Here is a 13,400-nt window from a genome sequence, read left to right on the forward strand (position 1 = left end):
TACCAATGAGAACATACATGTGTACGTGGGAATAAAGTGTGTCCTAGGCATGATGACATGCAAAGATGGTCGTAAGTCAATCATGCAATCATAGAACAGTTTAGGATGGAAGGGGCCTCCAAAGGTCATCCAGTTCAACTCCCCTGCAGTGCTCAGGGACATCCTCCCCTAGATCAGGTTGCTCAGAGCCTTGTCAAGCCTCACCTTGAATATCACCAAGGATGGAACCTCAGCTACCTCCCTGGGCAACCTGTTCCAGTGTTCCACCACTCTCATGGTAAAGAGCTTGTTCCTAACATCCAACCTAAATTTTCTCTTTTCTCATTTCAAACTGTTGCCCCTTGTCCTATCACTGTGGGGCTTTGCAAACAGTCCCTCTGCAGCTTTCTTGTACACCCACTTCATGTGCTGGAAGGCTGCTATTATGTCTCCCTGAACCCTTCTCTACTCCAGGCTGAACAACCCCAGCTCCCTTGGCCTGTTCTTGTAATCATAATCTCATGAGACAAGTTTGCAGACAGCACTTGCAAGAAATTTGGAGTAGTTTGTACCATTCTTTAGCTTTTCATTTAAGTAGTTTCATTAGAGTTTTAGAAACGATTTCTAAAAAGCCAGTAAGAAAATATGTGATGGCTTTCTAGTTACAATGTTACAGGCAAAGAAGTTTGACCCATCTGAAGAACTGGATGAGATAAATCTTTGTTCAACCCTGCACCAGTACAGATTGAGAAGTGATCTGCTGGAGAGAAGCCCCACAGAGAGGGTCCTGGGAGTCCTGGTGGATAAGAAGTTATCCATGGGACAGCAATGTGCCCTTGTGACCAAGAAGGCCAATGGGATCCTGGGGTGTATTAAGAAGAGTGTGTCCAGCAGATCCAGGGAGGTTCCCCTCCCCCTCTACTCTGCCCTGGTAAGACATCATCTTGAATACTGAGTTCAGTTTTGGGCTCCCCAGTTTAAGAGGGACAGGGACCTGCTGGAGAGGGTCCAGCAGAGGGCTATGAGGATGATTAGGGGACTGGAGCACTGCCTTATGAGGAGAGGCTGAGGCACCTGGGGCTTTTTAGTCTGGAAAAGAGAAGACTTAGAGGGGGTTTGATAAATGTTTATAAATATCTGAGGGATGAGTGTCAGGAGGGGGGGCACAGGCTCTGCTCACTTGCTCCCTGTGATAGGATAAGGAGCAATGGATGAAAGCTGCAGCACAGGAGGTTCCACCTCAACACAAGGGGGAACTTCTTTACTGAAAGGGTCCCAGAGCAATGGAACAGGCTTCCAGAGAGGTTGTGGAGTCTTCTCTGGGGACTTTCAAGGCCTGTCTGGATGCATTCCTCTGTGACCTGAGCTAGATTGTATGGTCCTGCTCTGGCAAGGGGGTTGGACTTGATGATCCCTTTGGGTCCCTTCCAACCTCTGACATCCTCTGATCCTGTAAACCCATCTGTGCTTAGGATGAGCAATGACAGGCAGCAAAGGCAGAAGAGATACAGACAGAAAGGGAATCTCTTATTAGACAAGCCAATACAGTTGGAAAAGGTGGATGAGATTTTTTAAAATTCCTGAATCTTTAATACTTAATAACAGACTCAGTGCTTGCATCTTGGGTAAGGATTACCTTACCTGCTTCTGAAGATATCAGGGGAAAATAGCTTGTGATATTGTGGTGGAACTGGTGGGAGGAGTTAATTCCCCCTTTGGGCTGTTTATAGCTGAAGTGCTTTGGTGGTGTTCATTCAGAAAGGCCACGAAGCTGGTGAAGGGTTTGGAGAATAGGTCTGATGAAGAGCAGCTGAGGGAACTGGGATTGTCCAGCCTGGAGAAAAGGAGGCTGAAGGGAGACTTTCTATATCTCTACAATTCCTTGAAAGGGGGTTGGAGACAGGGGGGTCAGGCTCTTTTCTAGGGAATCAGGTGATAGAATGAGAGGAAATGGCATGAAATTGTGCCAGGGGAGGTATAGGTTGCATAGTAAGAACGATTTCTTTCCTGCAAGAGTGGTCAGGCACTGGAACAGGCTGCCCAGGGAGGTGCTGGAGTCACAGTCTCAAGAAACATGTGGACTTGGCACTTGGGGACATGGTTTAATGGCCATGGTGGTCTTGGGTTGGTGCTTAGACTTGGTGATCCTAGAGGTCTTTTCCAAGCAAAACAATCCTATGATTTTATACTTTACAGTCCTTAAAATAAAAAAGCAAGCAAAATGAGTTTTCTCTTTTAGCATCTTTGGTTAGAAGGCAGAAAACTGATGTGGAAGCTCAATTCACACCCAAAACAGTTCTCTGCTTTTAGCTTCAGGGAAAGCAGTTCCTCTTCTAGTCTCTAAATCATTCATAAAACTAACAAAGCAGAACCAAAAGGGAAAATAATTACTCTCTGCAAGAATATCCTAAAGACTTTTTCAACTAATGAGAACAATCAGGGGAATTATTTCTTTTTTTTTTTTTAATGTAGAAATGAAATAAAATTTAAAAAAAACAATCCAGAAACACAAACAGATCTACAGTTTTATAGCTGAAAGATTAATTGCCATTGTAACTTCTTGAAGAAACTGCATTTCAGGGGGAGGAACACAGTAATTAGAATCATAGATTTCTTATGACAGAGCCACTATGCTTAGTCCATGAATACTATGACAAAAGTGCCATTCATAGAGCTCTGTTGTTATTTACTTATTAAAAAGAAAAATCAATTGCAAAAGACTTTTGTTCACTAAGGACGAGAAATGCTATGAAATGATCATGGTTGGGAAGAAAGATCTTATTCTACAGCAGAAATAGGACATGCTTACCACCATGCTACATCTTCATGTTGTCATATAAAAATATTCACTGGCACAAAAACAAGAACAATGCTGGATTCCAGAAACTGTGGGTGTGCACAAAGTGGCTCTGTTGGAATGGTTGTTTCTGCATGTTGGATAGAAACCAGAAGAGGGAATTGATTTAATATAAGGAACAATACACTGTATTATATGCTCATGTACTGTAGAGAAACTTATGGTTGTGGTTGCAGCAAGCATGACAAAATAATGAATAAATCAATTCTATGTAAATTTAATATATCATTGTAATAAAGGGAAATATTGGGTATGCAGAAACATCTGTTTGAAAGAAAATGAGAGGAAAAAATAAAATATATTTCTCCAGCATTGGACAAAATATGCTTTTCTGACAGAAAAAAAATATCTAGAGAAAAAACAAACAAAGCCTCCCAATCTCTGCTGTTGGAGATTACTTGGTACCGCAAGTGCTCACAGTATTATTGGGCTGAAAATCTGTTCACCTGGGTTAAATCATTCCTGAAATAAAAACTGAAGTCAAGTTTAGCCATCAAAGCCACTCAAAACAGAACCCGTGGCTTAAACCGTTCAAATTCTGCAGGAACTCTGCAGGATCAGGTTCAGAGTTTCAGGAAAACAAAAATATCCGTGTAAAAAGAGAATGTCAGGAGCTAAGGGACAGGTGCAGCAAGGGAAGATGGGCTTGTGCACAAGATCTATCAAAAGAAACCCCCCACAACAACACATAATTGTTCTCGCCACACATGGCTTCCACATCTGTTCCTTCAAATGGAAATCTTAATGTTTTTTGAAACATGAACTTGTGCTGAAATGCATACAAATTTGTAAATATATCCAGCAGTTTAATTTTTCAGCCTTGCACGGAAGTATCTGTAAGCTCCATTAATCTCTGTTAAGTAAATGTAGTTTCACTTTGTCAAATGAGTGTATAAGGAGGCACTTGCAGCCAAAAGGCAAATCACATCCTGGGCTGCATCAAAAGATGCATTGCCAGCAGATCCAGAGAGGGGATTCTGCTACTTTACTCTGCTCTGGTGAGACCTCACCTGGAGTGCTGTGTCCAGGTCTGGAGCCCTCAATATAGAAAGGACATGGACCTGATGGAGTGGGTCACAAAAATGATCAGAGGGTTGAAGCACCTCTGCTATGAGGACAGGCTGAGGGAGCTGGGGTTGTTCATCCTGGAGAAGAGGAGGCTCTGGGGCGACCTAACAGCAGCCTGCCAGTACCCAGAGGGGGCCAAAAAGAAGGACACAGACTGCGGTGACAGGATGAAGGGCAATGGCTTCAAACTAGAGAAGAGCAGATTTAGACTGGATGTTAGGAACAGGTTCTTTACTGTGAGGGTGGTGGAACACTGGAACAGGTTGCGCCCCCGTCCCTGGAGATATTCAAGATGAGGCTCAACAGGGCTCTGGGCAACCTGATCTAGTTGGGGATGTCCCTGCTGACTGCAGAGGGGGTTGGGCTAGATGACCTTTGGAAGTCCCTTCCAACCCAGATGATTCTATGATTCTATGCATGATTGAATCTATTTTATCTTACACCTTTCCAGAAGGTCCACTTTGAGGTCTCTGCATTCTGTGATGCTTCAGCAGGTTCAACTCAGTCTATGACACTTATATGTAACTCTCAAAGCTGCTCAACTCTGGGTTCATGGCACCACCAAAGAGCCAGTGCACAATGATAGGGTAAATAGGATAAAATCAAGAGCATATGGGAAGGGAGAAACATCAGTCTGAAAGCTGATCACAGATGCAGCAAAGTTTTCTAATCAAGTGGCATAACTTGAGGTACACATTCAGTCTTTTATAGGGAATATATTGCTATATCCTGAACTGTATTATGCTGTCTTCTGAGGCCAGAATTTCTGGTTGCTAATGTTTGGGTTTGATTTATTATTGTACCAAAAGAACTTAGAATGTTTTTCAGTTCTATATAGATTTTAGGGGTTTCTGTTTGTTTGCTTGCTTTTTCAATTTACTGATGCATACCTTTTCTTGTGGCTTATCCTAACATAACTTCATCTTGGGGTTCTTCTTTGTTGTTAAAATAAAGTCTGTCCCTCTAAAATCCTTACTCATTTCCACAAAGATGTCTTCATCTCCTCCCTGACACCTCCCTCCCCACCCCATGCCTCACATTCAAAATACTCTTCCTTTAAACACATTCTTCCAGTGTCACACTACTGAATCTCAGAGAGATTAAAATGTTCAGTATCTGGGAGAAGCAAGGCAGGGACTTTTCAAACTGCAGGTTCAGCCCAGCTGAAGGAGTGTGCAGGTAACATCTGAGTGGAGGTTCCATTTTATTTGAAAGGACCAGAAATAGAAGTTGCCAAAAGGTAGGTTGTTATATGGGTTTACAATTGGTGTTACAATTGGTGTTACAATTTCCCACAATTTATTTCTAAATCTCCAGATGCTCTCACTAAAATCTCTACTTTGCAGCTCTTCAGGATGCAGCAAAATAAATGTAGCAATTCAGCTGTCAGTGACTGCTCTCACACTTGAACAGGAGGCAGTGTCTCTCTCATGCTACCTGCATTCACCTTTGTCAGGCCAAGCTGCTATGGGATTGCCTACCACAGAGAGTCTTAAGGCAGATCCAAATGAGCTGGCATATTTACACAGAATAATTTAGTGCCTTACCGGTAAACCAGTTCCAATCCCAGAGTAATACAGCTGTCTGTGCCATCTACAGAGAGTAAATTCGGAGGGGCAGGACTAGAAAGCCACCTAAGAGCTGCTGTGCACCTCCTTCAGAAATGGAAATCTATCAGGCATCCACTGCCCAGTAAGTGGGATGCTTGGAGGAACAGAAACATTAGAAGCACTACACAAGTCAGACAGAACAGGATCTTGCAGAGAAGGGTCACAGGATAAGATGTCAGGGCAAGAGTTCAAGCACATGTTCAGGCTCTATTTCCATAAGAAGGGAGAGACACAGATCAGATTATTCCTTGCATAGTCCATATAGAGAATCACAGAATTGTCAGAGTGAGAAGGGACCTCAAGGATCACTCACTTCCAACCCCACTGCCATGGGCAGGGACACTTTCCACTACATCAGGTTGCCCAGAGCTATATCAGCCTGGCCTTAAAAACTTCCAGGGATGAGGCTTCCAGCACTTCCCTGGGCAACCTGTTCCAGTGTCTCACCACCCTCATGGTGAAGAACTTCTTCCTAATATCTAATCTAAATCTCCCCTCCTCTAGCTTGGATCCATTCCCCCTAGTCCTATCACTGCCTGACACCCCAAAAAGTCCCTCCCCAGCTTTCTTGTAGACCTCTTTCAGCTACTGGAAGGCCACAATAAGGTCTCCTCAGAGCCTTCTCTTCTCCAGACTAAACAGCCCCAACTCCCACTCTGTCCTCACAGGAGAGGAGCTCCAGCCCTCCGATCATCCTCGTGGCCCTTCTTTGGACATGTTCCACTATGTCCACATCTTTATTGTAATAGGGGTTCCAGAACCAGATGCAGTACTCCAGGTGGGGTCTCACAACAGCAGTGTAGTAGTGGAGAATCACCTCTCTCAACCTGCTGGCCACACTTCTCTTGATGCAGCCTTTTCATCAAAACTTACTCAGGCAAAGAATGACCACATCTGAAGGTGAGGTCTGACTTTTGATAGAAATAAGGTATGACAGTTGAATTTGGAAGTCATCGACCCAAAGGCTCTCTAGTGCTCTTCTCATGTCCATCAATATTTTTCAACCGTGGAGCAAATGCACAGAACCTGAATGCAACAGGATTAAGGAGGTATGAGACTATTAGTGCTAGGTCCACTGAGCTAAACAGGGCTTGCCCACAAAAGATTAAGAGAAAACCAAAAGGTCAAAAAATTATGTCACTTCATAGCATTTCTTGCACAGGAAGGCAGCAGATTTGAAACTGATCATATGACATTGCAGCAGGAGAGAAAGGTGATGTCAAGCATTAAAAAGACCAAAAAAAGTCTTCTAGTCAGTTACACATTTTAGAAGCATTTTTACCGGTATCATATTTGTATGGAAATCTAATTTATATCTTATTCATCAGGTTTTGTTCCCAGAGTTTAGAAACAACAACCAAATATATGAGTTACCATAATGCCTTGGCTAGATTTAGTGTGTACCATAGAATCACAGAATGCCTTATGTTGGGAAGCAACCTTAGAGATCATCTACTTCAACCTCCCTGCCATGGGCAGGGATGCTTCCTAACTAGACTCAAGGCTTCATCCAACCTGGTCAACACCCCCAGGGAGGAGGCATCCACAACCTCCCTGGGCAGCCTATTCCAGAGTCTCATCATCCTCACGCTGAAGAACTTCCTAAGATCCAGTCTAACCCTACTCTCCCTCAGCTTCAAACCATTCTCCCTTGTGCTATCATTAGACACCCTTATGAAAAGTCCCTCTGCAGCCTTCCTGTAGGATTCTTTCAGGTATTGGAAAGCAGTTGTAAGGTTCCCCTGGAGTATTCTCTAGGCTGAACGACCCTGGCTCCCTCAGCCTATTCTCATAGCAGAAGTGCTCCTTGGATCATAGAACCATAGAATCAGAGAATCAGTCAGGGTTGGAAGGGACCACAAGGATCATCTAGTTCCAACCCCCCTGCCATGGCCAGGGATACCTCACACTACATCAGGCTGGCCAGAGCCTCATCCAGCCTGGCCTTAAACACCTCCAGGGATGGGGCCTCAACCACCTCCCTGGACAACCCATTCCAGGCTCTCACCACTCTCATGGGGAAGAACTTCCTCACATCCAGTCTGAATCTCCTCACTTCCAGCTTTATTCCATTCCCCCTAGTCCTATCACTACCTGATATACTAAAAAGTCCCTCCCCAGCTTTCTTGTAGCCCTCTTCAGATATTGAAAAGCCACAATAAGGTCACCTCAGAGCCTTCTCTTCTCCAGAATGAACAGCCCCAACTCTTTCAGTCTGTCCTCATAGGAGAGGTGCTCCAGCTCTCTGATCATCCTGGTGGCCCTCCTCTGGACTCACTCCAACATCTCTGTGTCCTTCTTATGATGGACAGAACTGGATGTGGTGTTCAAGGTAGGGGTCTCACAAGAGCAGAATAAAGGGGAAGACTCACCTCTCTTGACCTGCTGGCCACACTCCTCTTGATCCAGCCTAGGATACAATTTGCCTTCTGGGCTGCATGAGCTCATGGTGAGCTTCTCATCAAAAATACTAAAAAGGCCTTCCAGAGAATCATTTTGAAAGTATCAGCTGAATTGTGATAAGATATAGAAGAAACTCATCTGTGATAGGCTGAATGCTCCTTGTGCTGTATAGTGCTCCCATATGTAAAGCAGTCAATATAACTCATTACATTAGATTATTTAAGGGTTGTTACAGTAACAGATAAAGGAATGCACAGTGTATTAGTTATCAATGCTTTATTATTGAAAACAAAATTGAAATTGTCTTATCTGGCACATAAACAATTATTTCTACAAAAAAGGAAAGCCTACAAATCTGATAATTTATACAAATAACAGTTTTTCAAAAAATAAAATTTTAATTTAGTAAACTTGTCTTGTGCTCTTTTATTATTTTTTTTTAGCACTGTCTGAAATAATCCATCATAAATCCCTGAGCAGAGAGACAATATTTTAAACATGTTTTAAGTTTCTCTCAAAAGAAGAAAGTTATCAAGCCCAGACCTATATTAAAATAATGTATTCAGGGACATTCTTGTTAAATTTGTGCTAGTCCTTTTTTTTTTTTTTTTTTGTCTTTCTTTTCTCTCTTTTTTTTTAAAGAAACAAACAAAACCAGTTATCAATGCAAGCATGACATTGCCTCATAGGAGTGCTCCCTCTTCCCCCCCTTTTGTGCAATGAATAAAAATTACTGAAGATGAATGAGTACAAGTTGAAGGAAACAAATAACGTAGTGAATGGTTAAGACCAAGAAGCCATCGAAGTTTGATAGCTGTTGAGCAAATAAAGCTGCAGGATACCACAGTTTGATACTGAGTTCAGTTATAGTCACTATCTAATTTACTTCTATACTTTTTCCAGAAAGTGAGTAAAGCAGGAGAGTAAGTTCAAGCTACCATTATATTCTAAGACTGATTTCAATCATGAAGGAGAAACTCAACTTTTGATCCTTCAGTTTTCCTTTTCAACCACAACATTATTTAAGAAAACCTTGACAAGCTTCACAAAACCAATCTTGCCCCTCTGGCCCTTCTAGTAGGCCAGTTGTAAATTTAGCAGCCTACAATATTTTAGTGAGCAAGAGGAAAGCAAAGGAAACACAAGCTACTACAATTATATACTATACTGACTTTGAAATAGCTATTCCCCAATCTATTTCAATAGAGATTTAGAATCCAAGTGTAAGGGGAGAACGACCAAGAAGGTAGAGTGTAACTCAAGTGTCCCCTTTCCTATTTGGTATGCACACTAACCACAAGGAAAACCAAGTAAAAGGAATAATAACATTTACAGACTGTCATGTAGTGGTAGGCAACATTGCTGCAGTCAAGTAATAAATAAATAAATACAGCAAAGTATTCCTCTCTACAGTTCTGTTGGAATGGTGCTCAACAGGTAAAAAGAAAAAAAAAAAGGCAAAAAACCCCACAAAAAAAAAAAAAACACACACACAAAAAAAAATCCCAAACTCTTTCTCAGTAATAAAGAGTTTTTAACAGAATTTCCTGAAGAAGCTTCAGTTCAAGGTGCTCTACCACTTTAACATTATATCTCCCTTTATGAAAAGAACACTGAAGCAGATACCAACAGCTCATTAAATGAAAAAGTAAAGTTTTTTTACAAGCAAAAATACCTATTGCAAAGAAAGCAAGCAGTTAACAAATGGTCTGGAAAAAAAAATACAAAAAGAAAAAAAAAGACTAAAGCTTCAATGCATTGCAATTGAAAATAAATTATTTTTACATTTCAAAACTGCAGACTAAACCAATAACTAGGCCAAATAATTCTGAAACAGAAATAAACTGAATCTTGCCAAAAGCATATGTAGACCTTTGACAGCACTGCTGCTAGTATACATGTCAGAATACAAACAGATGCTAATATTTGGTTAGAATCTGAAGAAATAATTCTTTTTTAAGACACCACCACTGTGAAATATAACTGGCAACCACTTTTATAGATTTCTCTTGATCTACACTGTTTTAGATCTAATCCAGTCCCTTCAGTTTTTTGCTAGCCTCACCAATGCCTAACATTCCCTTTTCTCCAAGTTGCTCATCAAGTCTCATTTGTAACCTGTTTTCAAATTTCACTTGGTTGAGTTATTGCAAAAACGTTGTATGCAGTGTCCAGTTTAAAACTGGACTTAGCCCATAACAATGTAAAGACAGTCAAACACATTGTTCTATGGTATTCTTGATTTTTCTCTTAAGATGACACTCTTATCACACTCATCTGGCATCAGTCTTGCTTCTGTTGCTAAAGGACAGCTGTGGATCTGACGTTGCTTGCTCATTCTCTCTAGCCCACAGCCATTTGACTGTGCATCTCAAGAGAGCTGCATTAAAACTTAACAGACTGAAAGAACATGCATACTCTCATGAAACAATTTTGAATGCTGTCATCTAATCACAACATACAGGTTTGGGGGAAAAAAAAGCTGGCCATATAAGCTGAGAAATTGGTAAGCAAGTGGTCCTAAAGTGAGATACAGCAGCATTAAGACAAACTGCAAACACACTGGATTTAGTACACCTTTTAATGAGTTACAGTATCAGCAAAATACTTCAGCCTTCTACTACCACTTTTACTCCCATATGGCTTAGTGTACACTGTACAATTTTCCCTTAGTACTTCTAGACAGCACAGATTTCAAGTACCCATCCAAGAGCGAACAATATGGGATTTGCAACGATTTATCAAATATGCCAAAACACCTTCTCTCAAGTGTGAGAGGTTCTAAATATTTTTATGGGGTAACAAGTCCTTCATGAGTATCTCAAACTCTCCCTTTTTCTATTTATCTAGGAAAAAAAAAAAAAAAGAAAGAAAAAAACCCAAAACAAAACTTATGCCAAAAAAGCAGAACAGCTTTTCTCAGCAGCAATTAAGACCTCTGATCCTTGAAGTCAAGTCCAATAAGTTCTGTGATTGGACCACTGTGTGGAAGTTCTACTTCATGGGTTTAGTTAAGTTCAAGGGAAAAAAAAGTTCAGAGCCTTCATCATCATGTTTTGGATGTCTTCAAACCTTGCTTCTCCATGATGTTCCACAGTTTGCGAAGATTGGACTGAGTGATGGCATCATCAGGTTTAAGTTGAAGAGCAAGGAGGTAGTTTTCTTCAGCTTCTTTCAGTTTACCATTCAGATGGAGAATGGCTCCAAGGTTCATTAGGGCAGCTGGATACTGGTATGAAAAACAAAAAAAAAAAAAGGAGGAAGAAATATTAGGAATATTTTTCACTTGTCAGACAATCTTCTTTCACTTAAATTATTCCCTTCAGTTTGAGCCTTTTCATGGAAGCAATTTAGCAATTTAAGCAAATACAGATAACAAAAAAATGTTTCTGAAGAGCTGCTGTATGCTTTGTGCTTTAACCAGGGCAAGCTCCTGTGTCTGCAGACAGAGACTTTTCTTTTTAATGAGAAAACAAAGACCTCACAAAGCTTTACATGTGGTAACGTCAGTATAGCACAGAAAATTAAAGAAATCCAAGACTGGATAAAAGACAGGATCTGGACATCAATTCAGTTTATCACCAATAAAGAGATTATAATCTTTGAGAGTAGTTAAAGACACTGAAACTCATCCCTTTTTTCCTCTTTGTCTTAATTAAGACTAATAGAAATTCTTAGGTTGTATTTTCAGAGGTCTTAAGATATCCATTTAGATGCAGGCTGTGGCAATTATTTCTTAATGACTGAATAAAATTAACACTGGGGAAACACATTTTGACAACAAAAACATAATTCAAAAGAAATCCTTTAAAAAGCTTCTTATGTTACTTAACCATTTTTCCATCTTTAGCTACAACAAAGTGTTTCTGTTTTGGTTGATGTTGTTTTCTTTTTTAATCTTCAGATTATTCCATTATGAAATAATAGGTTGTTCATGATATTTAGACATGCCTGGTTACTGGAGTTAAATATAACAAGAGCGGAAAAGAAGACATAGAATCATAAAGGCTGGAAAAGACCTTTAAGATCATCAAGTCCAACTATAACCCAGCTACCATGACCACTAAACCCTGTCCTGAACCACCACATCTACAGCTTCTTGAACACCTCCAGGTGTGGCGACTCCACTGCCTCCCTGGGCAGCCTGTTCCCGTGTCTGACCAGTCCCTCAGCAAAGAAGATTTTCCTAATGTCCAACCTAAACCTTCCCTGGCACAACTTAAACCCATTTCCTCTCACCCTATCACTGGTTACTTGGGAAAAATGATCAACACCAGCCTCATTCCAACCTCCTTTCAGGTGGCTGTAGAGAGCAAGAAGAGGTCCCCTGCTCTTCTCCAGACTAAACAACCCTGGCTCCCTCAGCTGCTCCTCATATGACACCCTCCAAACCCCTCATCAGCCTCATTGCTCTTCTATGGACATGCTCCAGGATCTCAGTATCTTTCCTATACTCTGGTGCCCAGAACTGAACCCAGGACTCAAGCTGTGGCCTCACCAGGGATGAGTACAGGGGCACCATCACTTCCCTACTCCTGCTGGACACACTGGCTTTGATACAGATCAGGATGCTGTTGTCCTTCTTGGCCACCTAGGCACACTGCTGGCTCATTGTTCAGCTAGCTGTCAACAAGCACCCCCTGGCCCTTTTCCACCAAGCTGTTTTCTAGCCACTCTTCCCCATGCCTGTAGCGTTGCTTGGGGTTGGTGTGACCAACATGCAAGACCCAGTACTTGGTCTTGTCCAACCCTATTCCACTGACCTCAGCCCATCAATTTAACCTATCCAGATCTCTCTGGACATGAAGCTGAAGAGAACAATCTAACCTACATTTTTGCAAGTAGCTAAAGCATTGAGAGAGCATGGCGAAAGTCATCTGCCAAACCAGTAGCTTGCATTTTAAAGAAAAAAGGGGGAAATAGCACACAAAGTTCACTATGGTTCTCCTCTTCAGGTCACTATCGTCACCAACGAGCTTCAGAAAGACTTATTGACTTACTTTTGAAGTCTCATGGTTTTGCCTCGGGGATCTGTGTTTTGAGACACCACTCACTAGTGGTCTGATCAAAATGAAATACTCAAAATCTGAAGCTCTATGGAAACTCAGCTTCACAGGACCAGCCATGTGTAATATGCTTTAGAAGCACTTTAGTGATGATAACTTCAGGAAAATATGGAAGGTAGATGGCCAATAAAAAATATACAGTAGAGCTTGTCTGCCAGACTGATGCAGTAATAGAAAGTCATTAGGATAAGGATCACTTACCTGTGATTCAAACCTCTCCTCAGGCAAGTTAAATTCACTACTCTTACCCTTCTGAACCAAGCTTCAAATAAAACCTTTCTGAATTCTAGTGTCCAAAAGCTGAATTTTGTTGTGGTAAATGTTGTTCAAAAATTGTTATGTACTGCAAATATATTTTTTCCAGCTTTCTTCCTACTTCTTCTCACCTACTGCACCACAAAAACTCATGAGAAACTG

The 13,400-nt window shown here is 41.3% G+C and overlaps 1 protein-coding gene across 1 annotated transcript in view; it reads right to left on the reverse strand.

The window, feature by feature from the left end:
* Nucleotides 1-10,966: 10,966 nt before the first annotated feature.
* The window catches only part of TMTC2 (transmembrane O-mannosyltransferase targeting cadherins 2), a 265,543-nt gene continuing 263,109 nt past the window's right edge, over nucleotides 10,967-13,400 (reverse strand). Inside the window, exon 12 of the mRNA XM_054399725.1 lies at nucleotides 10,967-11,146. Within this exon, the coding sequence (XP_054255700.1) occupies nucleotides 10,967-11,146 (180 nt within the window). The remainder of the gene's footprint in view (nucleotides 11,147-13,400) is intronic.

The sequence above is a fragment of the Indicator indicator genome, chromosome 3 (assembly GCF_027791375.1).
Source record: "Indicator indicator isolate 239-I01 chromosome 3, UM_Iind_1.1, whole genome shotgun sequence".
Taxonomy (NCBI): Eukaryota; Metazoa; Chordata; class Aves; order Piciformes; family Indicatoridae; genus Indicator; species Indicator indicator.